The sequence below is a fragment of the Belonocnema kinseyi genome, chromosome 2, assembly GCF_010883055.1.
Source record: "Belonocnema kinseyi isolate 2016_QV_RU_SX_M_011 chromosome 2, B_treatae_v1, whole genome shotgun sequence".
In the NCBI taxonomy this organism is placed as follows: Eukaryota; Metazoa; Arthropoda; class Insecta; order Hymenoptera; family Cynipidae; genus Belonocnema; species Belonocnema kinseyi.
The window spans coordinates 43,403,794-43,430,906 of NC_046658.1; the positions used below are offsets into that span (position 1 = coordinate 43,403,794).

General features: G+C 32.0%; 1 protein-coding gene across 4 annotated transcripts in view; it reads left to right on the top strand.

Moving 5' to 3' along the window:
- LOC117167687 overlaps positions 1–27,113 on the top strand; it is a 179,145-nt gene that overhangs the window by 6,809 nt on the left and 145,223 nt on the right. For 2 of the 4 annotated variants that reach the window (XM_033352807.1, XM_033352808.1), the window contains exon 1: positions 15,407–15,777. The exons of the other annotated variants lie outside the window; for them this stretch is intronic. In XM_033352807.1, the coding sequence (XP_033208698.1) occupies positions 15,743–15,777 (35 nt within the window). In that variant the 5' untranslated portion in view covers positions 15,407–15,742. Of the gene's footprint in view, positions 1–15,406; positions 15,778–27,113 lie in introns of those variants that run through there. 4 annotated transcript variants of the gene reach the window in all.

Below are 27,113 nucleotides of genomic sequence, written 5' to 3' on the forward strand. Positions count from 1 at the left end.
TCATGTTATTAATTTTGAGTCCTAAATGGGTTTTTTTCGGGAGCGTGTTATATATTATCAGAAAGCAAAAAAAGAGCAAAAAAATATCAACTAACAGGGTTTTCTAAGTTTTATTATTTGTATGCTTTTTTCATACATATAAATGTTCCGCTGCATAGGTTCACGTTTAAGGGTAGTTTTTCGGAAAAATTATGAAGAGGGGGAAATTTTGAAGTGCCATGTAATCAATTTGGAGTTCTAAATCATTTTTGCATTCTTTAAGGTGGTTTTCCAACTTTTAAAACATTTTTGATGACGAGGGGTATGTATCTATGTATGACTTAGGGGTAGTTTTTGGGGAACGCATTATATATTATCGCAGAGCAAAAAAAGAGCAAAAAAATATCAACTGACAGTTTCTTCTAAGTTTGATTATTTTTAATGCTTTTTTCATACATATAAATGTTCTGCTGCATACGTTCACGTGGAAGGGTAGTTTTGGGAAAATTACAAAGAATGAGAGTAGTTGTGTAACACTTACGGGTAGTTTTTTTGGGAAACGTAATATATGTCATGATAGAGAAAAAAAAGCAAAAAAATCTCCACTCTTTGTTTATCGCATTATAATCATTTTTAGTGAGTTTTTGTAGGTAGCGGCGCTGAGTGGACGTCCTGCTGACGCCGCCACCCTTTTCTCCGAAATTTAAAGAGCAAAACAAATTTTTTTAGCATAAAATTAGCAAAAAAAGCAAAAAAATATGGCGTATTCCATTTTATAATTTGCCTTGGTGGCGGCGCTGAGTGGGCAGACCTAAACTAGAAGTGGTTTAGCTGGAATGAAAAGACCATTTTTTCACTAAATCTTTTTGCAAGAAAGTTTCCTCTATTAATTAGTTTTGTTTTGAAAAATATTACATACGTTTCCAAAGCAATAATCTATTTTTTAATTATATTTTAAAAAATGCACATGTGCTAACTTGTGCAAATTTCAAATTTCTATCCCCAAGGAATTTCAGGCTTTGTTCGCCGCGGGCGCTGCCTGTCATATCCAGTTATTATCAAGGTCATATCCGTACCCAATACTCATGTCCAATGTTTCATGAGGGACGTGAAGGCAACTCTGCGCACTGTTATATAAATAATGTTGGTCAAACCCCTTACCCTTTCCAACGTCTGGGGGGGGGGGGGGGGTGAAGGCACCCCTGTGACTGGTTACAGAAATAGTTTTGGTCAAAACCCTACTTCTTTCCAACGTCTCGTAAGTGAGCGGGAAGGCACCCCTATAACTGGTTACAGAAATAATTTTGATCAAACCACTACTCCTTTCAAACGCCTCTCAGAGGGCGGGTAGGAACCCCTGTTACTGTTTACAGAAATAATTTTGGTCTAACCTCTACCCCTATCCAGCGTCTCGTGGAGGATCAATTTCGTTGATTAATCATCGCAAGAAATGTCATTCTGACAACAACTGAAAATCAAATCTCAGCGAGGAAACGATCGGTTGCGACATTAGCTCAAAGAAATTGTTATTAACAATCTTCATTATTTATGTTTGACAAAGCTCAAAGTATATAAAGGGATTGAAGAAAATTTTTAATTACTTGCTGTTAAACAAATCAAAGTAGCTACAAGAAAAATTGATTTATTGAAAATTTGTTTATGAAAATGTTTATAAGAACAGTAAAATTGTTTTTAATAATTGAGTGATCGAATTATTTCTATTCTTCGAATGCAGGTGCAATAATTCCGACAAAAATTCTGTTTCATTCTGTATTTTTCCTTAAGATCGAAATTCACAGAACTGAAATAGCCAATGTATTCGCTATATTTATTTATTATATATTGTTTCTGTGGGAAGAAATTTAAAAATCGCAAACAATATGTATTTAAAAACTATAATGTTGAGCATTTCTTAAAAAAACTATTAAATCCGTCAAGAAATACGACCTGTGGTAAATAAATATGGTAAATATGAAGAGTAACTTCATATTTCGGACTACTGTGCCTGGCCCATTCAACTTATTATTTTGTTTAAATAGCCCAAATTTATTAATTCCTGATTTGTAATCTAACTGAGAACAATGCTTTCATGTCTTAGCTGAAATTGAATGAATGAAAATGTACTATTAAAACAAAATGCATTTTCATAGTTTTGAATTTTTAGAGCCTGTCGCACGGTGGAGAAAAATGACTTTTTTGGTTCAAAATAATGTACAGTCGACAAATATTCACCGAATTAAACAAAAAAATTTGAAAAAAGCTGATATGATTTCTAAGAGAGTTGCCGAGTCTGATTCCTTTAGGTTTTTAACTTTTTTTATAAACAAATATGACGAAAAAAATGGCCGTTTCTTCTATTTGACGTTCCTTGTGCTCGCCAATAACAGGAAAATTGTCGAAATCGCCTAAGTTGCATAGAGTAACTTTAGTTTAAGATGTTTTAATAATACAAAATGAAAACAAAATTTGTTGTAAACAAATTATTTGTTGAAAAATGTTTTCTACGACTTTCCATAATTTTACGCTGTTTTCAAGTTATATTGCTAGAAATCTAAATGGAAACAATATTATATTTAGAAAATGTTATCTTAAGATTATAATTTTTTATATTATAAACAACTTTAATAAACAAATGCAGTAATCAGGCATTTTTCGACAGAAACATTCGTTTTTTCTATGTCAATTTTTTTAAATTAGGAACTTTATGATAATTTCAACAAAATTCATAATTGTTTGTTCAATCTTATAATTTTTTCAAACAAATTTAATAAACAAATGCGTTATTCAATGCCAGTCTCCGTTTGAGCGGGTAGAGTCGTACCCTGATTGACGGTTTGGATCTGTACATCGATGTCTTTAATCCATACTTAATTTATGTCGCCATATTTTAATTCAATTTAAAAAAAAAATAAATGACTAAATGTACATTGAATTAATTAGCCTTGATACTGACCATATTTTTAATATCTTAACGATTAATACAATATACTAAATATTAAAAATTATAATTTTTATAATTTCTCGTATATTTTTATTAAATCGTAATAATACATTAGAATCATTCAACTAATTAGAATAGAAAAATTATTATTTATATTAACATTTTAGAACTTTTAGTTCATTTGTTTTAAACTTTGAGGACATAATCTTTATATTTTCCAATTTTAATCTACTGGAAAATTAAAACCCTTAAAAAGTCATTTCCAGTGTATTTAAGGTGTATTTTTTAATCCTCGATATATTTTGGATTATAGAAAGAGTTAATCTTGGCTTAATTCAAATATCCACAGACGTTCAAAATATTTCAAAAACTGAGAAAAATATTAAATCTCCCATGTTTCTTATCAGCTGTCATTCAAACGTAGGGCGCCAAGCTAGTGACGCCAGTGACTCATCTTCTGTCGTCCTTCACAAAACTGAATCAGCGTATTTGCATGTTGAGTTACCCCCCTGCTGACATATAATACCAACTGTTGAGAGTAATGTAAAACATCGCTGTTTTTCGGCAATAGTGTTCAAATTTAACAGTATCAATCGCCTCTCCTGAAGGCATTACTTGCAAAATCATGCTGAAATTATCAATCAATTGTTTGCCAACACCAGTAATTTCAGAAGTCAATTCAGGATCTGGGAGCTCCTTGCAGTATTTCCCGTGTTTCAAGTTCCCGATCCATGGTTTGGAAATTTTTACGATGAGTCCCATTTTATCGAAAAATTCTTTTTGCATTCTTTTTTTTCTTCATTTTTTACCTGCTCTTTCTCACTTTCCGTTTTCGCTTGCCATTTACAGAAGCTTAGACGATAGCCTATATTCAGAACACAATCCTTCATGCGAATCCACACATGCAACGATGAAAGGCAAAATTGGAAATTCTCTCCCGTGTAGAAATTTATCGTGACCTTCCGTAAGTTCGACAATGGCTAGCCAGTAATTTTCGTGGAAACTTAGTTGAAAAAACTGGCATGGTACTGTACAGACACTGGAGAGTATTTCCTTTTTCTGTTGTAAAGTTTGCCATCTTAATTATTCATGCAAAGTTGACGTAATTTAAAATTTCTTTGCTTATTTCTACTAGTAAAATTAAATGGAATCGTCAATGTCACAAAAAATGATAATAATTTTAGAATTATTTCTTGAAAAAAAGATCCTACTCCATCTTCACTCCATTGGGAATCGAACCACAAAACTTCTGATTTCCGGTCAGGTGCTTTTCCAATTAAGCTATTAGAGGGATCAGAATAGATAAATTTAAAAATAATAATTTTAGATTATTAATGTGCAGTAGTACAATGTATAGTTTTTTGTATTTTTTTCTTAAACTTTACATAGTTCTTAGCTTTGAATATTAAAAGCTTTTATAAAATATAAATCTAGATTTGATTATTTTATACAGTATAGTAAACAGTACCAATGGTTGATTTTACAGAATTGTTTCCTAACCTCTTAACATAACCTAAAATAATAGTCATAATCAGAGCTGCTAGAACGCAAATCAGAAATTAAAATTAAAATTAAATATTTTATAGCTGTTATTAAAGTATAATTTTTGTTTAAGAATATATGTAAATATATACTTTTTTTAACTTTAAAGACTAGAGAAAGAAAGTCAAACATTGAAAAAGCCACAGCCTCTGGTCTTTACATAAAATTTGGTTTATTGTAATTTTTTTCATAATTTATTTTTTAGAAATGGAGGATCGAAGTTTTGTAGGTATCATGTGTAATTAAAGTTTTAAAAAGTCAAGTAAATTTCACATTGTTTTAGTTTTTAAATTATTAATTTTCACTCAGAAGATGATTTATTGTTCATATTGTTCAGCCCACATTTCTTTAAGATTCTTAGATAACTGTTTTAAGTTCACAAATTATAATTTGAATCTATTTAATAATGTCTTAAAATATTTAGTAGGTGAGAAAACTAAAAAACTGAAAATCTTAAAACGGCCAACTACAAAAAGTGTTTTTGCAAGAAAATGTTTTAAAAATGTTTTCTATAAGTATGCAAATTACAGTAATTTTTCTTTGTACAGTGTTGATATTATATAAAAGTAAAACAATAAAATTTTTGTTCAAAATGCAGTTACAAATTAATGAATTTAGTGGTAAATGTCTACCCGTAAAAACTGTAAAGTTTAAGAAGAAATTTCTCTGTACTGTAAAGGAATTTGTCTTGTTAGATTTTGCAGTACAAATTGAAGACATATCATACTTAATTATAAAATTTGTTCAACTTCAATAAAAAATAACCGAATAATTAAAAATATAATTCTTTTTATTATTTAAAAAAAATGCTAACTCAAACAAAAAATGCATCTTTAATTTAAATTCTTTATCTGCATTAATTACGAAAAAATGTAGATGAAAAAGAAGTATTACTTTGATTTATTGCATAAATCAAGAATCTGTTACTTTAATTCAATAAAATATAAATTAACGATACATTATCTTTACATTCGAATGTAGCGCCACAATTTTATCTCCCAATATCAGCACAAAACACAACGACAACATTCAAAAATGTATACCACAGAATTTAGTACTGTGTATCAGAAAGTTGTTGCTCTATTTGATATGGCAACAGTGCTATGCTGCACAGCGACATGCGATATAACTTGCTCATTATAATTACACCTCGTGGTCGCGAAGATAGTAGAAATCGTCGTAATTTGCCACTTTTTCGGTTATTGATTGTTTTTTCCATACAGTTAACTCATGATTCGTAAAACCAATATAATATTTCTTTAAATATTATAATTTCATTGCTTCTAAATGTTAAACACAAGTGAAAGCGTTCTCGGAGAAGACTTTTTACAAAACCCTAGGAATAATATTACTGAATGCCAAGGATTGGGACGACTTTCGGCAGTCAAGGAGGAAGATTGACCAACCAACGATTATCGCAGAGCTATACCTTTCAATTATAAATTAAGTAATATCACATTATACTGTACTAATTGCATTAATGTACAATAAAGATGATTGTTTATTCAATGATGTGATGTAGTAAACGTTTCTTTTAAATCTGTCCCGTTTAAAATGAATTTAAAAAATTTGTTACAGGGCCTCCATACGTGGCCTGGATAGTGGCTTTTATATTTTGATGAAAAGGTACAGTACAGTTAAACTGGATAGAAACTTATGATTTTAGCGTAACAGCCCATGTTCAGACCTTACGATTTCACCTTTACAGGAACTTCCCAGTGTCTGACCAAGCCGTCGACGTTTTCCACGACAAACTTCTACACGGGCTATATTCTCTGGTCTATCTGCAAGGCTCTGCAAGTGGTTCATTTGTGATGGTTTTGCACCACAAATGTAGAATGTGGCAGCTGAACGAGTTTCGAAAAGATGTTGACAAACCCTTCCTTCTATCATAGTTCAGACAAACTTATGGGTGACAGTTATTGTGCAACGACTATTGGGAATCTTGATTTTTGTCGGAAAAGGTGTTGTGATTTTCTTTTTGATTAAATCAACTTCTGATATCGTACGTTCCTTTGTCTCTGGCGGTTGCTCATACAGAGTCTACACAGTCTAGTGGACCCAGGACTTTCATTTTTCCAAATTGTTATCGATTCTGCAAATTCTGAACAGTTTTTACAGTCGAGTTTGAAACAGGTTGTATGCATGCGCAATAATACCATTAACATCATGAATATGCCTGCATCCGACTTTTCTTCTTGTCTAAATTTCTGACTATACTGATTCTAGTCAGATGCACCAGCACAAATGTATTCGTAGAAACATTTTATTGCAACGTTCTTTGTTTTACCAAATCAAGCGGCAAAATATTCAGGATATCTAATATACGCCTCACTGTGTGATAACACAATTTTTATAAATCAACTCTAACAACAGTGTCCGTAATTTCCAAGCTGCCTTCAGCAGGTAGGCATTCTTTCTTAGCGTCTTCAAGATTGATTTTCTTGATTACTGTCTTGTTTACTGTTCACAACAAAGGACAGAACATAGCCAAGAAACTCTTTTTTTTTGTTGCAAATAATAATTAACACCAGCAAAAGAACAAGAACAAAAACTTTAATTCCGTAAAAGACAAAAAGAAAATATTAGATGCTTTACCTTACGTAGAAGAAATTTCTTATAAAGGAATCTGACATTCGCCTATGACTGATTTCTGAACAGCAGTAATGTATTAGTCTGGTGACAAATGTTGTTAAAATAGAGACGAATTAAAATTACTAACTGTCTTTGACGATACTTTCTGTTTTATTTTATAGTACCGCAAAATGCAAATGATCTCTGCCTGACACGAATCCCAAAGATGCGAGAAAAATGGAGAAACAGTAGCATATTGGTGTTATCGTCATTTTTCTTGACATAGACTCAGAATAACAAAAAAGAATCCAAGAAGGCGCTAGAAATATTTGAAACGAATTCCAGAGTGTAGCACAAAAAACAAATGAATAGAGAAACCCAATTTATTTCAAAAATCTAGTGTGACACTTCGTGAACTAAGGTCGCTCTGTAGAAAATAAAGTGGTCAGAAATCCTCGCAGATTATGTCGATGTTACCTAGTGTAACATTCGGAAACTAACAAAGCCACATTTTAAAGCATGGTCAAGTTGGGTGAATTTCAACTCAGGTCGCCTTAAAATCGGGTGTCCTTGCAAATCAAACTTCCACGTAGAAGTCATTCAGAAGTGACTGTACTGACTGTACAGTGGCTAAACTGGGATGTAACGTTTGGGAAGACTAGTTTCTAGAGAGTTTAGCTATGTAGATGCTATATATCGTGCCTAGACATATCTAGTTAACCTACATAAAATCTAGATTCAACATTAATTTTTTTTTAATTATTTAAATAATTGTTATACATACATATTGAAACGACTCATATTTGTTTTTCTGTATTTATTCGACTTCCTTTACACTTAAATCATCTTCGAAAACTATTTGTCAACAGTCAGCAGCGTTTGTAATTGCAAGTCCCCAAACTGCGAAATTCTTTTCTTGTTAAAGTTTTCCCGTCGTTTTTCAGGAGCTCTTTCAACACTTTTGAGAACTTTATTCAGATCCCGGAGAGTCGTCTTGTCATATGGAGTGGCAGATATTTGGTAACATGCTTCAATTTATTTCTGTTGAATGAAATCCATGAACCTAAAACAATATCTACAAGAAGTTTTCCATTTTCAACCTCATACCCTGGAAACGAAACCGATTCGTAAGGGTAGGCTTGCACATCATCCAAATTTTGAATTCCCAACATATTGCTAAAACACGTTTCGAACATATATTTTGCAAACTTGATAAAAAATGTCTCATTCGCAATTATAATTAAAGAAGGATAAATATTAATTATTATTTGGAAATAGGTTAAATTTTGAGGTTATATACCTGTCACTACTTTGCAAGCTGTTATTATCAATATTTACCTTTACCAATTCAGTATGTTTTATGGTGTATATTTACAGTATATGCTTTCAGTGTATATTTAAACTAAACGATTCAATTTATTGTTAATAATATCACCAGATCAATAAATTGTAAATGATTTCCAACGATTGTCGATCTCATGGCGTCTCATCAATGTTACCAACATAATCAACACAACACAATAAACTAGATTTACAATGTTACCGGCATCTTTTTTTAATCCGTTCAAATATCAAAATTCGAGTTCTTAATTTGCCTTAAAAAATATAATAATTTTATATTTTTCGCTTTGTATATGTTCGCGTTTTTTAAATGTAAATATATCTATATAGCAAACAAACTCAATTTTAGTACTTTTTATGTAAAATGAAGCGACTGGATTTTGAGGTTAGACTTTTTATTCTTCGTCTTATTTAAGCAAAGAGTATTAAAATTAAATATTTGTTCGCTCTACAGATAAACTTCTAGTTAAAAAAGTAACATATATAACTTTCATTCAGTGCTACTTTGACAGATCACCACGCGATCACTAAACCCCAAAAGAGCTGACAGCAGACAGTGATATAGGAACAAATGCATGATCGAGAATTATGAACGAAATAGCCTCACTTCTAATATGAGATATGGTAAACAAATAAAATAAGAGAACAGTTCCATATTTTTAGGGCGCATATTTAAAAAGAAACTAAAAGATTGTGTTGGTTATTATCAATTAATTCTGAAATGTTTAATTTTTTCTAAAAATCATACATACATTAAATTGATTTTTTTTGAATAATCAAAATTAACACAGCAATTTATTATAGTAGAAGGATATAAAATTTAACCCCTAAATTAAAACGTCAACTATCATGTTTTTAATTATATCTCAGACATATACTTCATTAATAGAAAAATTTAAGTAAAAATACAAGTTTCTAATTAATAGGGTTTTTTGGAGACTGCATGTAAACATTATTAAAATTATATTTTCATTTTCTAAATCCGAAAATACATACTATCTAGTGCCAAAACAAAATGTTGACATATTTGTGATGGATGATTCAAGACGAGCATGAGATATTTCCGCACGGGATGCTACACTATTAAAAATGCTTGCAATTTTAATATACATTTTCTATGCATTTATATATTAAATCTAAGAACTCGGTCTATGAAATAGTAATTAAGAGGCCGTATTGTAAATTTAATATACATGTGTGTTGATCAACTCTTAGAGAAGTCAGGTAACTTCACTTTCACAAATTAAAAACAATTCCAACAGTAACTTTAATTTCTAAGTAATAAAGTAGGATATTTTTTCTAGTTGAAAATAAATTATACTGGATTTTAAGTGGCAGAGTTCAATTAAGCAAATAATTTAGACACCTAATCTGAAAGCAGCGGTATACTCACGTAAAAATTCTAAAATTTACAATAAATGTAGATAAAAATCCCACCCATAAGTTGCGCTTTGAATAAATATGAATTTAGTGAACTAATTCCCGTGTGGAAATAGCCTGGGTTAGCCCTAGTACAACAAGGTTTCTGGTCGGGGACTGGCCGGGCTATTTTTGTTTTTTAAGAGCCTAGCCGTGCGCTGGTTGGGGACTCGCTAGGCAAAATTAATTTCAAAACCCTAGTCGGGGGCTGACTGAGCTCTGACCGGGCAAATCTTAAGATCGAATGCTCAGACGGTAGCTGGCCGGGCGCTAATTAGCAATAATAACATTGTTAAACTTTGTTTATAACTTAATTAATTTTTCTGATTTCATAAAGAAATGTATGTGTATACAAATCTCGAATCGTGATAAATGTATAGTAAACATTTTCAAATAGAGATTATAATAAAACTATAAATTGATGACGGAAAAAACATATAAATATTATATTTACAATTGTTTGAACTTTTCTAAACGATTACTAATAAATTTAAAATAATATAATACCTAATATACAATATAAAAAGCAAATGACAAAAGCCTCGGAACAACGAGTTTTTTGGCGTGATTTTAAAATTACCTTATGCAAGTTTTAAACTTTCTTAAATATATGATTTAAATTTTTTTAAGAGAAAAACTATAAGTTCCAACTTTACGAAAAATTGCCAATGTTCAGAAAAAAATTACCTTTTGTAGCAATCTTAAACGTTGTAAAATAGTATAAAACACCTAAAAACTAAACCTTACACGAAAGTTGAAAAAATTTTATTATTAAGAAATTGTCAACATTCCGTCGTTAAAAATTTGTATTGTTCATGAAAAATTACATTTCCTGTCATTGTAAAAAGTTGTCAAGTAGTATACAACCGAAAAAAAATATCCCCCGAAGAAAAATTGTAATCGATTTAAATTATTAATTTAAAAAGTATTTTATTTATATTCTTGTTAAAAGCTTGTGTATTTTATATCTACATAAAGCCGCAAAATAATAAATAATTAGTAAAAAAGAACTTAACATTTGGTACTTTAACTTTTTTGAACTGTACCTTATGAGGATGGCTTTTTCAACGAGTTTCAACTTGTCGGTTTAGCACAGTGGTTAGCATTCCCGACCAATTGATCCCGTCCGGGCCACGGTCGGGCTCCCTGGCCAGCCCCCGGCCGTGCTCCATGGCCGGCGCAGGCCAGCGCAGCGTGACGATACTGGCCGGGTTCCGACCAGAAACCCCGGCCAAAGCCCGACTTAAAGTCGGGCTCCCCGGTCAGCTCCCGACTTAAAGCCGGACTCTCCAGCCGTAGAATGGCCAGCCCCCGACTTAAATTTCTACCCGGGTTGTAAGTTATTACATTAGTTTTTAAAAGGGTTTTAAAAAGACCTCTGAAAACAGACCACATTGTGTCCAAAACGTTGCCAATTTTTTCAAAATACGAGGTTTTCTACTTTATTTAAATGACCTTTCCTTCCGGAGACTTTTTCATACATTAGTTTTTAATATTTGAAAAGATTTTCGTTCATCAAAAAACCATCAACTTTCACTCACTCTGTTTCACTAAACATGTATATTAATTTTATAAGACGATGGTATATTAAATTTACTACACGTATATGCATATTGCTTCCATTGAATTTATAATAAAAGCGTTGTACAAATTTCTAACAGTGTAGACATTCGGCCGAGGACCTTCCTTGTGTTTTTGAAACTTTTGAAATTTTGTAGAATTAATGTAGAAATTCTATTGAAAGTGGACTAGAATTCATGTGAAAAATTGATAGAATCATTCTACTCAAAATCTGTAAAATGTTTCCAACTTGGATAAGAGAAGGAATGCGTTATTTATTTGCATGTTGAAAGTTAAGAATGCCACACCTATTCTTCAGACAGGCGATAAAATTCCAGGTGATATGCAGACCAATCCAATATCATTAAACCATCAGCTGTAAAATTACCCCCTTTTCAATTTCCTTATACTCACATCACGACTCAGCATTCCCTTCGTTCGTGACAATGAATAATAATGATCATTATTATTATGAAAATTAATAAGCCATAATAATGCGAAAGGGCTTTTTTAGGTAATAAATTATCGTCTGCAATATTTACACAGTAGCTCAATTTACGGCTGCACTTTCCTCAAAGCCTACCTTCCGGCTAGGTCACTACGCTTCTATAAAGTATCTAGGAGTACTATGCAATATAGAAAAAGTAACTACCATGGAGAGGCAAAGTTTCGTCTTTCTTTCTTCTTTCTTGCACGTTCCCCTCCTGGCTGATACTCTGATCCTCAGCAATATAACAATGTTTGAATTCTCTGTGTACTCGAGGATATATTCGAATCGCCCGCCGTATTGACCCTTGACCGCGAATTGATCCGGACCATAATAATTTATTGCTACCAGTTCATGTATATGTTCCAAGCAACATCGGTAGGAAGGTTTAGCTGGTATTCTCCGTCTCTCATCTAGATCTGGGAGGTGGAAACGTCGTTCCTCTGAGAAGCCTGGGAATCGAACCCGGAACCAGCGATGGTCTCTCTTGTTCGTTCTGAAAGTGTAGACCGCGAATTCCCGAAGCCAGTCTGTGCAAATTTCTAGCGGTTATCCGTTAGGCGCGTGCAATGGAACATTTTTTTTCAAACCTTCGCCTTCTGCTCTGGTCGACCGGAACCCTTTGCGTGGCTCGCGTGGAAATCCTCGGGCCGCGGACCCAGTACCTACGTTCCCTTCAATCTTCGGTCTCCAGTCTTCGGTCGCTTCTGATGGTTGGTTAAAATGCTTGTCTCGAAATTCTCAATTTGAGTCGGATCGAGTTCTAACTGATTGACCCAGGAACGAGACATGAAGACCCTCAGGGGGCGCTTCATCCACCGTTTTCGAGACGATGGGCGCCTGTATTTGCGAACAGAAATTGGATTCGACGTACCTAAGTTATCTGCAGGACTCTTCCCGTTAGATTTCCTACGTATTCTCAACAATGTACGTTCTCCAGTGATCTCAGGAATAGGTTCACTATGTTTTTTATGATCGCTTTGTTATGGAAATGAGAACTTCCGAAGTAGAGTTCTTGAGTTCTCGACAATTTAAGTCCTGGTTATATAACTAAGTTTATGACAGCATTTGAGAGTTTAAAAGAATTTAAAAGAATTTAAAACAATATGATGAACTGTTATACGAAATTCAAAGGATATAAATTAGTATCTTCTTCAATTCACAAACTTGTGCGTGAAGAAATATTTTTTATTTCTTTTGGTGGTTTGCCACTAAATACAGATTATCTGTCATCCCACGGGACTTGCTATCTCAAGGAACCACATGAAAAACTGGGGGATCGGTATGTTGCGGCTTAAGTAAAAGTTGGCCTGCACTACCTTTAGAATTGACACTTTAATAGAAGTGTTTTCGAGGGTTCCTTTAAGTTCATTGATATCTGATAGATACCCAGGCGGAAAAATTATATATAGTTTATGTATAGTGTGAAGTATTATATATAATATTTATTTGTTTTATACAAAAAATGTGTAAAACAAATGAATATTTTATATAATACTTCACACTATGTATAAACTATCCATAATATTTTTTCCTAGGTAGCCAGTTACGAGGGCCCAAATTTACAATTGCGCATGTAACGAAGGCGCAGACCTATTGGAAACCAATAACAATAATCATACAGATAAATATTAACAAAATTATTAAAATTTTTCTTAACATATTAATTTAAATGATAGAAATATCTTAACATTATTAAATAATAATTTAATATTAACGTTATATGGCAAGTTTTTATTATATAATTTAATATAGGCCCATTAGGCATCAATAGCTTGTAAAATCTTCAATGTGATTCAAGACAAAAAATGAGCTCTGTAAAAAAAGTCTCCATTGGATGTCATATCTTGAGTCCCTTTGGAGCAATTTACCGTTTTAAGTTTCTTTTCAGCAAGCGCGGTTCCTTTTCGTTGAATCTCAATTGCAACCAAAAATCGGTTCTAAAAGAAACCCCAGTTTTTTCTGTGACCTCACTTTACCAACGGGACTTTCTCTTCGAAGCCTCCTTTATCCTTTGGATTTTGAGAAACGTTTGCACTATTTGATTGATTGACCCCAGACCTTATACTTCACTCAGAATAATAATGGTATTATAATGAAACCTTTTTTTTTCATTTGGATTAAAACTTCTTAGTTTTTTAAAGCTCATCATTATCGCTGAATCTACATGCTTACTTCAGAGCTTCCAACGTACGAGTATCGCTTTCTTAACATTGCCCGCAGCATCGCAAAAAGAATTCTTAGCATTCCGCATGAGTGATCATTATCTAAACTGATCTAATTGTTTCATCTTTTACCGTTCAAAGTGCGTAATTCCGATTCTTTCGTGGAACTATGCTTCGACTGTTTATCGAAGAATGGAATAATGAAGACACCGGATGCTAAGTTTATGAATGTAACTTCTCGTTGAAATTAAAAATTTATCCGTAATAATTATATAGGTAGTAAAGAAAAGTATAATAAATTCGTCCTTACGTGACTTTCAATTTAATTGAGAATACAATGTGCTTTATGTTGTACGCACAAGGAACTATTCTATTAACGTACAATTTTCAAAAACTGAAATTGTGATATTTGTCCCAACATTTTATCATGATACTATAATCCAAAAAGATTTAATATCATTGTATTATTCCTTAATTGAAACATGATTTTGAGATAATTTTGGAGAAAGTTTACAATATCTTCAACATTTGAAATTAAAATATTATTAGGGATTTTTTTGCAATAGAGTGTCTGCTGATTTTATACATCTTTATAACGTTTAATTGTTGCCTTCGTTGAGAATTCCTTGAAGCTGCCTTAATAAGGCCTACAATCTTCCTATGGAAAAAATAACGTACTCTAATGCATACCTATCTCAGAAAGCCGACTTAGATCTTGTGTCGCAAAAAATTGCATTTGCCGAGTTGATGTCCGCTAAAGAAGATATCCTAGACATTACTATCACTCGGGAAAAACAATATGAATTATATTTTCTCCTGAAAATGGCAGCAAAAACATTTCCAGGAAAATTTGTCAGTTGCAGGAACGTGATTTTTAAGTATTATTGATATTCCATGCGTGTAATTCATAAATTTGGGCCCAATAAAACAAAGAAAATATTTTCTTTAAATTAATGAAAGTACGCCGTACGCGCTTACTAGAAAGGAAGGGTTTTAATTTATTTTCTAAATCGAACAAAACAAAGCTCTTCAAATAAGGCCTAAAAACTAAGTTCGAAACATATAAGAGTTAAAGAAAATTTATTCTCCTAATTCGAGAATTGGCCGCAATGTCGATCCTTTTCTGGATCGAGGTAGGAATTCAAGTTACATCACTCGAGCCTAGTGAAATGTAATATCTAGTCTTAACTATCGAGAAGAAGATAACATGCAGTAGGAACCATCTGGTGAAGAAGGACTTTGGAATGTCGTACTCTGATTGGCCAAACGGCACGAGTGCCTCTCTCCGATTGGCCCTAGACGTGTTTCCCCACCTCGGAAAATTCACTTTTTACCGGCGATATTACAAAACTGCCTTGCATCTCCTAGACCATGTCATTACGGCGCAGTGCTCCACTCTGCGAGTATCCTCTCACGGGACTGTTTCTCCCACTTTTCTCCGAGGTAGACGAGAGGATCTTCAAGCGCTCTTTTTTACCACCGAAACAGCCGCGCAAGTTTAACGGACGCATTTCCTCTTTCGTCCTCGGACTTTAAATAATTGGTGAAATACCAGCGTGGGCCAATAATCCCGTGCATTTTTAAGAAGCCTCTTTCTATCAAAGATAAATTTAGTGCGGATCTTGGTTTTTGCGGACAGAGTGCTGTGATAAATAAAAACAATTTTTTAAAAGTTTTGGTGATTGGTATAAACTGCTGTTCGGAGAGAACGAGATACGACAATTTGGAAAAATCATGGAGGAAATAGGCAAGATTGGGATGCTTAAATCGTAAGTAATTTTGAATTTCGTTATTTCCGCAGAGATGATGAATTTTATGAAAAGTTTGGTTCTTTATAACCATTGTAATGCAAACCATAGAAACATTTTATCAAACAAATATTATATTGATAGAGACCAATTCGGTTCGTTCAATAAAAAATGTGTCCAATCAACACATTATTTTGTTAATTTAACAAAACCCGAATTTTCTTGGCTCAGTAAAATTTTAGTTTAGCAAATACTTGTTGAGAGAATTTTTCTCCTATCAGTGTTTAAAAGAAAGTTAGAATAGTTTTTGCAACATCGATAAATTACTTTAAAATGAACAATCATTTTTTTCTGTAATCGTAAGATAGCAAGAATGTTGCTTTTGTTGATCAAATGAATTAATTTTCAATCATTTAATCTTAGAAAAAGTGAAGGGAGTGGGATTTCACGTAGTGGAGTAAGTTTTACTTGGTCGGACGAAGTACTTCAGAGTCGATGAAAACGTTTCTTTATCAATCTTCTGTTTACAAACAACTTACAACATTTTGTTTGAAATATAATTTCTCCTTGAATGACCTTTTTGAGTTTAATGAAAAATTCTTTAGCTCTATTAAACATTGATAAAGATGCTTTCCTGTACTTATAAGTGTAGGTGAAAACTGCGAACATTGCAATGAAATTCTTTAACTTAAGATTAAACGACTTGGCATTGTTAATCAGTGGATTTTCACTAATTCGAATGTTGAGAGTGTTAAAGGAGGTAGACATAAGATCTAACTTTTTTCTGAAGAACGTCATGAAAGTGCATTTTTGTATGCATATTCTTCTACTTTTTAGTTGGAATCATTCAATTTATAAAATAATTTTGTTTTGCAACTTAAACTCTGATAAAAAATGACAGTTTTCCACAATATATATGAAGTTAGTATAACTTATTACGATCTTTATTTTAAATTAAGAATCCCAAGGAATTGAAGATCAAAATGGTTGAAAATTCTACTATAATTTCGAATTATTGGAAAAGTCTTAGGCTGAAGTGAAAAAAGTTTAACTTCATTTGCCACGAAAAGTGTAAATCGATAAAGCAGAAGCTGCTTTGTTGGATCGAGATTACCTTTGTAAAAAGGTGGTTCCCACCTCAGAAAGATGTGAAAAAACAGAAGGGATCAATGGTCTAAGGTTTGCTAGAACTGGAGTATGGTTCGATTCTTACCGCCTAAGCGACCAATCAAACGGGACATTAACCACAGTCCTTGGAAGAATCGTGCACTGGTTTGCATGTTTTATACCGCGAGAGGAACAATCTCAAGCGATCTAGTTGTAACTGAGATCGTAGACGATGCATATACTTAAGCGAGTGCATCAGCACACGCAGTATGCGAACATGTCTCACACAAAACTGGGACGACATTGGTGTGGTTAATTTACAGCTAGTTTAATAACGCGTTCCAATGTGTCACATCGTCTCTCGTCATCTGGCCGAAGCTCCTAAGATCCCGCAAGTTTAGCTCGTATCTATATATCCCATATGATTGATATAAATCGATATCTCATACTCCATAGCTTTCATTCTTCTGAGAGTAAATTAATTGTGTAGCTACATATTCTTATATTAATAAGAAAAATGGGTTCCCAAATCTATCCTTTTTAATTGTGTTTCAAGCTTTTTTTTAAAAGTACTTAGAAATAATTAATTAAATTCAACCCCAGTAAAAAAGTGCAAGTAGAATTTTAGCATTTGTACAAGTATCGCAAAAAAGTTCTACCGAAATATGACTAAAGTGCCGAAAAATCTCAAAATAAGCCCTAATTTGTTTTGACAAGTGTTAATCGAATTTATAAAATGGTTCTGGTGAAATAGGACTAAGGTATCAAATAGTTCCACATTTGTTCTGTTTCAGAAAAAACTTTTGGAAACATAAATCCCATGGACAGTTGAAAACTTGTACAAGTTTGGAAAAACTCAACTTTTTTAGTATGAGTACTTTTGTGCATGCTTTGACATGTAAACAATTTTAAGAAAAGTCGATACAATTACTGATTTGCCCGTACTTAATAGTGCAACTTTATTCAGAATCCCAAGTTCATCATGGAGGGACTTTTTTGCACTCCGCATAGATTAAATTATGTGTTTAATATTATAAATTAACGTGAGGAACATGTGAGGATTGAACTCAGTTTTAACTTGAAATATTTAAACTTGAATGGATATTTTATTAATATTTGTCACAAACTATAGAATTTGCTTTTCCGAAAACTTTTAGTCCTATTTCTCATGATTCTTCTTTCGTCAAGGACAAGATTCAAATTAATTTTGAATTTAGATTATAATTCAAAACACTTGAATAAAATCGGTAAAGTGCAAAGCTTCAGCGTTAGAAATATGTGATTTTTAATTAATAGTTCTAGAGCCTAAATCAAATTATTGTTACATGTAACCGCAGCTCAAATTACTTTGCGCTGGAAGAAATGATTTACCTGGTCTGACTAAATGAGCGAGACAAACTAAATGTCATTGTAAGTAAATGTTTTGCTCCATCAAAGTCAAAAAAACTATTGCGGTCTAAACGAACTGCTTTAACGTCTTCAGCGAAATTCTTTTATTTTTCTCTTAATTAGTATAACATAGAAATTTATATTTAGTTATTTTTCATGCATAAAAAATTGTTTAATCAATATTCACTAAATGATTTAGAAAATCCGTTTATCTTATTATTGAAAAGGGTAATTCACGCTGTGAAATGACCTTCACATCATCGGATGTAGTGAAAGGTAAAATCGACTGTGCAATTCTTTATGCGTCTGACCATATAAAGCTTATTCTACTGCACAAAATAGCTATCAGGAATATATATATATATTTTTTTTTCTTCTTTTTATTCAAAATGGTATAAAGTATACCATTGCTTCTCAAAACAAAATGTGGCTACAAAAAAAGGATCGCAATCAGTGTTCTGTAATCTATCGAGATATATCATAATGGATTTCACAAGAAATTTTGAAACCACTGTATTATTTTATGGTTTGTTAAATTCAGCAATTTCCATGTCGGAAGTGGTTTGAGCGCTTCCTAAGAATATCTTTACGATTCACGAGTGTGAATATTGTGTGCAATATTCATTTCTGCTCCCAGATTACTTTTTTCCGTTCGGCTGTAAAGTTTTGTTTTGAGAAAATTAGGATCTTGAAAATTGATTAAATTGCGGCTCTAAGGGATAAAGGTTCTTCCGATCGCAATTTATTTTATTCACTGTAATTGCATAATTCGTTGCTCGGAGATTCCAAAGATAAACGTTGATGTAACATTTATAATTTTCTTCTAAGGTGGTAAATTATATAATAAATTATAAATAATAGCAAAGAATTAAAAAATGTTATAATGTGAGCTGGTTAGGGTGAATGCCCAACTCTTTCAGATATCAGTACCAATTAATTGGTTACAGGCTTAAATGACAAGTTGGGGTTAAAGCCCGACTTATTCAGATTGTAATAAAGGTTATAATAAAGCCCAGTTAATCGGTCCGGCAAATTGTTACTAAAGTGTTGGTTTCGTTTTATAATAAAAACAATAAAACCTTTATAATTTAAATGCAAGCTCTTTAGCATTATTACAATTTATAATCTTAAAGAGTTTGATCAAAATTGGACATGTCGAAGAAAATTATTTGGAATGTGGATGATAGGAACGCGAGTAAAGCTATTAATGTCCCGGTTTACTCAGCGTTCCGGGCGATTAATTCTTGTTCGAATAGAGGCTGCGCGCGGTCATTTGCAATTCTTGACAAATGAATCTGACAAAAAGGGAGTAGCCGCGCATCTACCGCAAAATATTACGCGGCACCAAAGCCGGGAAGAGAAGGCCTGAGGCACTGCTCCTGAGAAGCGATTTGCGTCAAATTAGTGCATAGTTAGCGCCGCAAACGGCCACTTCAGTGGTATCGTTGCTCCAGGAAGAAAGACGTAAAGTGATGTCGCTTTTGCCGCGGATCGTTGTATCCTTTGTATCTTCCCTTTTCTGATTCCTTCCGTACTGAGGAGGGTTACACATGCCGATCGAACTATACGCATACTTCTTCGAGCCGTGTTGTACCTCCATACTTTGCTCAGAAATTTACGCCAACGACCTGGAAGCAAAATATATACCCATGTTTTGCTCGCAACAGCCCCCACACAACATTCCAGACAAATTCGGAAAAGCAAATTTCCTTCGATTGTTCTCGTTTCTATTTACTGCATGTGAATAGATCTACTGTGAAAGTAGTTATTTGCTGAAAATGAATTAAATCCGAAATTGCATCTATAATAAATTTTTACTGTTTAATCAGTCCATTTAAACGATTTTTAAGTCGATTTTATTGCTAATCAGTGACTCTCTTCTCGTTGATTCAAGTTTGTCGAGTTACGGGATACATATTTTAAAAGTTTTATGGGAATTTGGCTGAACTAAGCTTGATCAAGTTCTAGAAGAGACTATTTTAGCCAAATTCATTTTATTTAGGAAAAAGTTATTACATATTGTAAAATAATTCATATTTTTGATGAACATTTTGACTTCAATGCACTTTTTAATCAAATTAATGCAATGACTAGTTAGTCAATTTTAATATTGATATTTCGTGTCTATTCTTTGCTAGTATGTTCATGAGATTATTCTCGACAAAAAATATTACCGTATTAAAAAGAATATTTACAAATGTAGAATTTTTTACGTGTCCAGTTTTTTAAATTCAGTTTCAGGTATTCGTAATAAAAGATAGAGAGTTAGTTTATGTATTATGTTGCCTTCAATCTCCAAAGCTCCAAATATAATTTATATGTTGAATAAGTTCTGCATGCTTTACTGATTAATTCCCGAAATTTTCACGAAAACTATGCTAAAAAATTTAAGGGATTTTTTAAAAAAGATTCAGAAAAAATTTAAATAATTTTAAAAGAAATTTATAAGGTTCTCAAGTTTTGAAAATATTTTTAAAATGCTTACTATCAAGTTAACAATTTTTTTTAATCTAGAATTTTAAGAATTTGAAAAACTTTGAAGGGTTTGAAGAGAATAAAAATTGTTTCTCTAATTCCGAGGAAAATTTTAAATGATTTTTTGTCTTGAAAAATTAACTTAAAGAGAATATTAAAAAAGTATTTCAGAACATTTTAAAACGTTTCCAAAACTTGCAATATAAAGTTTATTAAAATTATTTCTTGAAAAAAAGATCTTACTCCATCTTCACTCCATTGGGAATCGAACCACAAAACTTCTGATTTCCGGTCAGGTGCTTTTCCAATTAAGCTATTGATATGATATAGCAGATAAATTTAAAAAAATTTGAAAATAAAGTTTATTTACGTTTTAGAAGGTTTAACAATATTTTCAAACTTGAAAAGATTTCCAAAAATTTATAAAGTAGTTTTAAATTTCTTCCAAGCTTCTAAAACATCTCAATACCTTTTAAACTGCCTGAAATTTTTTGTAATGTTTTGTAAAATCATGTAAAAAATATTCTTATTTTTTAGGTTCTTTCTGGACAAATCTGCCAAAATCTTTTTGAATTTTCTCAAGGAATTCATGAAAATTATATTTATACAACTTTAAAAACAAACTGATGATACTTATTTCCTTGTTCAGAGTTCTCAGAATCTAATTTTAGCTTGAATTTAAGTATTGAAAAACTTTGATTAAATAAATGGTTATGTTTAGAAATTTGTATTTTGTATTACAAATTATTTTTCCCCTCACATTATAAAAATTACACGCGCGCGATTGATGATGTTATATTTCTGTAAATATAATGTTAGTTAAGTTTTTAACAATGCAATTTGTATGCTTGTGAAAAATATTTCGTAAGTCCAAAAGTTTGAATCGATTTCGCTCGTAATAAGAATTTCTTTACTGAAAACTTCAGTCTCTTCTCCTTGATCCTTCGGCCAAACAGAATGCAGAAAGGAATCCCAAGCATCGGGTGAAACGTATATTTATATAGTCGGCTTCGTCGCACTTTTGTTCAAAGGTATAAGATGGAATACATAAAACTATCGCTGAAAGGTGTTGGACTATCGTTATACTGGTATTTGTAGTAGGATCATCAACAGGAGCTTTCCAAGGAGACAAAAAAGTTTCTGGAATGATGTTTATTCATTATTCTCAGGAGAAGACTATACTTAGTACCTTCTATCTGTGAAATGTTCATTTAATTACAAATAAAATATGAAGAGACTTGTCTTTCAACAACTGACCTTTTCTTTTTCCAAGTTCTATTATTCTACACTTATTTATTTTGGCATATGTGCACTTCATTATGCTTTTCTTCAGTTTTTGAAAAGCCTTGAAAGCTGAAGTCGAGATTTACGAGCTCCATGACCGCGGACCACCTATGTCGATTTGAAATTTCCATAACCGTCTACAGGTGCCATATAGGTAACAGCGGGAGATTTAATTTCTTTACTTTTTTTTACTGTATGCTCTTGTCAAATATCATGAATTGTGACAATGGAAGCGTTGATAGTACACAAATAAGTGTAAGGAAATTTATCAAGATTATCGAAGGATATTAAAGAATCTTCATAGACTTTTGTTAAATGCATTCTACATACGTAATTGGGACGTTTATGATACTTCCTGCTTGAAGGTCGAAGAATTGTGTTACAAAACGTTCTTGATTGCGAATAGGGTTAATTGTTGCTACTACCGACTCTCGGTTTAAGGGCGTTTGCTGTATTGCTTTGAAAAATAGAAAGGTCTATACTGAGCACACACCATTCGGAAAATTTATGCTGCAGGAAAAGATGTTCTCGGAAAATTCATATTTCTTAAGTATTAACGCGGTAGTCAGCAATTCTCTTAACGGGCATGTGTAATATCTGCATGAATTTGCACCTGCTATGTTATAGGATGAAGTTTTATAATGACAGACAACGCTGCTACTATTACTTTGTTCAGACAGGCTTTTTAATACGATTCCATTTCTTTTATTAGCATAATTATACGTTGCTTTGCGTAATATTGAAAATAGAATTCATTATAAAAATAGTTTATTATTATATAGGTGTAGATATATGTATTGGATGCCGGTAAAAATGATCTATTTTCGAGATTGTGGTCATGTTTCTATTTATATTATCAAGGAAGAGAGAAGTTTGCAATCGTGAAAGTGGAAGACTTCTCGTTCGCATGAGCGTATGAGCATAACAGCCTATAATGCTCGATTGATGAAAAATGTAGTTAATAAGATGTGATGGCTATTTGTGGAACATAAGCAATAAATGAGAATAATTTGCTTCTTATAATGTATAATGTTAAATATGTAAATACAATAATAATATTTAATAATAAAGTAAGTAGGTTTATTCTATTCATTGCGCGCCTGTTGCATCTCGCGCTTCGCTTTCGGTTTTTGCACTTCACCAACATGTATGCATAGACCTCTTAAAAGGAAAGGATAATTAAACAATCGGTAAATGTAGTTTTATCATTGTAAATTCTCTCTTTTCAAAGCTCCTTCGGCGTTTATAAAAACATTCTCATCGTGTATCTCGTGCTTCATATTCGACAAAAAGGTGTCCAAAACGCAAACAAATCAATTCTATTTTCGGTGATTAATCAAATGGTTGTTCTTTATTTGACTTTAATCTTTATTTGCAGTTAACCCTAGAAATGTATCATTTCAATAAATATATATTAATGTAATTCAAAATATGCATTTAGATTGCATCAGACGCATTTTCATTGCATTCCTTTTATAATTTAAAAAAGTGCGTCCTATTTAGAGAGGAATAATAACAAATTTTTAGATCCTTTTTGAGTTAACTATTATTGTTCATTCATTTTCTTTCATAGCTTGATCGCAAAATATATTTATTTATTTCTTGTTGTTGTTAAAATCAGAACCATTAGTCTAAAAAACCAAAGCGCAACCTAATCTGATTAGTCATGTAAAAGTTTTTCGCTATAAAGACGACAAAAATGTCTCGAAACGTAGAGATTCAAAAACATCCACGATCACAATCCATGAACAGAATGGATTGTTCGTTTTTTAAGTAATAGCTCGGTGGCAAAATTACTTTTTTTATCGAGCAGCAGATACTTTATCATGATACTATCTGTTAACATTATAAACGAAATAAAAAGAAGAAATACTTTTAATATTTATAGACAGATAAAAATGGTTTTTCTATGATTTTCCCTAAATTATATTTCCATTCTTGTTTTGCACTTTTATAAAATTAACGAATAATAGCCTATAAAAATTTCGAGTTGCGTTCTAAAAGTTGAGATTTTTATTTTTTGTTTAACCTTTCTGTGGCTGTCGCTGCGCGTGAATAGTGAGTCCGCGCAGCCACATTAAAAAATTAATATCTCCGAAAGTTACAGAGTGTCCATAAATTTTCTTTTTAGCAAATTATAAGGAATCAAAATATTTATATTAAAAGAAATATAGAATATACTTCAGAACAAACAATTGAATTACAAATTTCTTTTAGATTTTTTTAAGTCGCTTTTTGATGTGTTTTTTTTTTAAATTAAACGCCGAGATTGCCCCTTTGGGTACATCACTCTTTCTGCAATTATAACTCCTGCAATTCAAGGTATATAAAATTGACAGACACATATTTCTGAAGCTTAAGATCTCCTCTTTTCGACATAGGGCATGAAAATGTGATAAAATGTTGTTAATTATGGAAAAATATCGTTTAAAGAAACAAAGAAACACGATTTTTTCTAATTTTTTTTATAAAATCGAGTTTCCCAAATGTTTCCCAGTGTGGAATCTACTTGGAACCACAATAATCGGTGGAATAAATGCCTAAGCTTTCAGAATGCATGGTTCCGAGATCAATTTTTTATCTTAGTGTGTTCAAAATTACTTGTTAATGAAAAATTTTTTGCGAAGGCATTCATGAATTTTTTTATCGAAAAGTATGATCTTTCCTAGAAAGTGCAAAAGAAGGAAAAGTTCTTAGAATCACTCAAAGAACACGTGAGAATTTTTCCAGAAAGTTTTACATTATTTTTTTTTATTTTGCAATTTGTGGATTTTTGGAAAATTAAAATATTACTCCGAAAATTCTAAAAAATGCAAAAAAATAATTTTAAACTTTCTGGAAAAATTCTCACGTATTCTTTGAGTGATTCTAAGAACTTTTTCTCCTTTTGCACTTTCTAGAAAAGATCCTACTTTTTGAGAAGAAAATTCATGAATGTATTCGCAAAAGAATTTTCATTAACGAGTCATTTTGAACACACTAAGATAACAAATTGATCTCGGAACCATGTATTCTGAGAGCTTAGGCATTTATTTAAACGGTCATTGAGGTTCCAAGTCGATTGCACACTGGAAATCATTATAAAAAATTGATTTTATAAAAACGATATTTTTTATAATTAACAACATTTTATTACATTTTTATGCCCATCATCGGAAAGAAGAGATCTTAGGTTTCAAAAGTTGTTTTCAAAAATCATGGACGTTCGATCAGCAGTTAAAGAGATATAGAATTTTTTAAAGTCAAGTCGAAAAATTCTAAATTCTTTAACCCCCTAAATAAACAAAATTTTAAGAAGCTTTTTAACTACAAACATTAATCTCTCAACACTAAGGTTTCACCAAGTTTCATCAAAATCACTAGATCCCCTTCCAACTCTGATATTCAGGAAATTGATTGACCCTAAAAAAATTGTAACTGGATTCAAGCCGTAAAGTTTATCTGAATTCCAGAAAATGTATGATTTAAATATAAATTTCAGATATTGCAATCTTAAATTCGGACAAATTTTCGTCTTAATTTGAGTTCATTTTTGAATTTAAGACAATAGAAATTTTAAATTAGAGAATTTTAAGTATTCTCTTTTATTCTTTTTTACGGTAATAAATTAATGTTTGCCATTCATATCTTAAAAATAGACGCTCAAAACTAAATTATTTCAATTTTTCATTTGAAAATGTAGCAAATTGAACATTTCAGACTCAATTCCACAAAAGTTAAAAAAAAGTTCATTGGGGGACTTATAATCATGAAATTTTAAATTGAAATTTCAGGAATCTTGTCATTTTATTTTTATTATCATTATTTTTCGATGCAATGTTTACTGCGCCTATAATAAAATTGGTAAATTAATATAGTGAGTATATGAAATACTTCTTGAAAAATGAAATAAGAATTCAAGAATAAAGAAAAGGAATCACGTGAAATTAAAATAAACTATAGGGAAAAGTTTTCTTTTTATTCCCGTAAGTTCAGGCCGGTTAAAGTCACCTGTGTGGTTGACACAGAGCCGATTAGATATGCTCTTCACTCTCGGTGAGGTATGTGACTCTAATTGCAGCATCTATCTTGCACATGGCATTCATGCTGTTCAAATTAAAAAACCGGTATGTTTTATTGTATCATTCCACTTAATTCAATGTTTGCAGGGAATAAATATTTAGAGGAACTCAAGCTGAAGATTCTGATCCTACAGTGTTTACTTTATGAGATAATGAGTCATTAGATCAACGACCTAAGCTATTTACCTTTATGCAATGAGATGTTAAATACAGGTCACACATATTCTTATTGCTTTAAACGGCTTGTTTACATTTGATTGTAGTCAGGAAGTACAAGATATAAGACAGATGTACTGAATTCTGAATGTAAGAAAAGAAATTATATATCAGTTAGTAGGTTGCACAAGGCGTACCGCTACTTTAATATTACTACTTACCGTTCATGCAAAGTGTTAGTCGTGGCAGATCTAGTGGTCGAGAAATGAAGGGCTGCACTCTCACACGTGGTTCTCAAAGTTTTAACTCGACCACCAACGAACCAACACTTTAGGAACATTGCATGTGGAACGATTAAAGTATACGTAAGGAAAACATGATTTCCTGAAATTACTGGCGTCCTCATTCAGTAACACATTGGCTTCTCGTTACGGTCTCTAAAGTCATTGTTAACCTGCCAATTTATATGGCATTTATATTGCAATTTCATTTTTAATGCAAGACTACTTACCATCGCTAATTCTGCGTGCAGGCGTTCTCGTTAATCTTCCCTTAACTAGGAAAGTGGAGTTGCTCTAACCGCAGAACACAGAAACATAAAAAGAGATTTTCTTAGGAAAATTTTAAAAATTCGACTTTCCTCTCAATCAGTTTTCTGTATTTTTTAGACTCTTAGTATTTTTTATCTTCGGGAGTACAATTGTTAATCTTTCTGAAAGGTGGCATTTTGTCTTAAAAAGGATATGTAAGCTAATTCAGATTTTTAGTTTGGTTTTATTTCTTATACAATCACAGTAGAATTCAAGTATCTGCTGACAGCGTTCAAGATTAATTTGACCACTAGGTTGATTTGGACAAATTTCAAATAAATTCGGTGAGCATCAA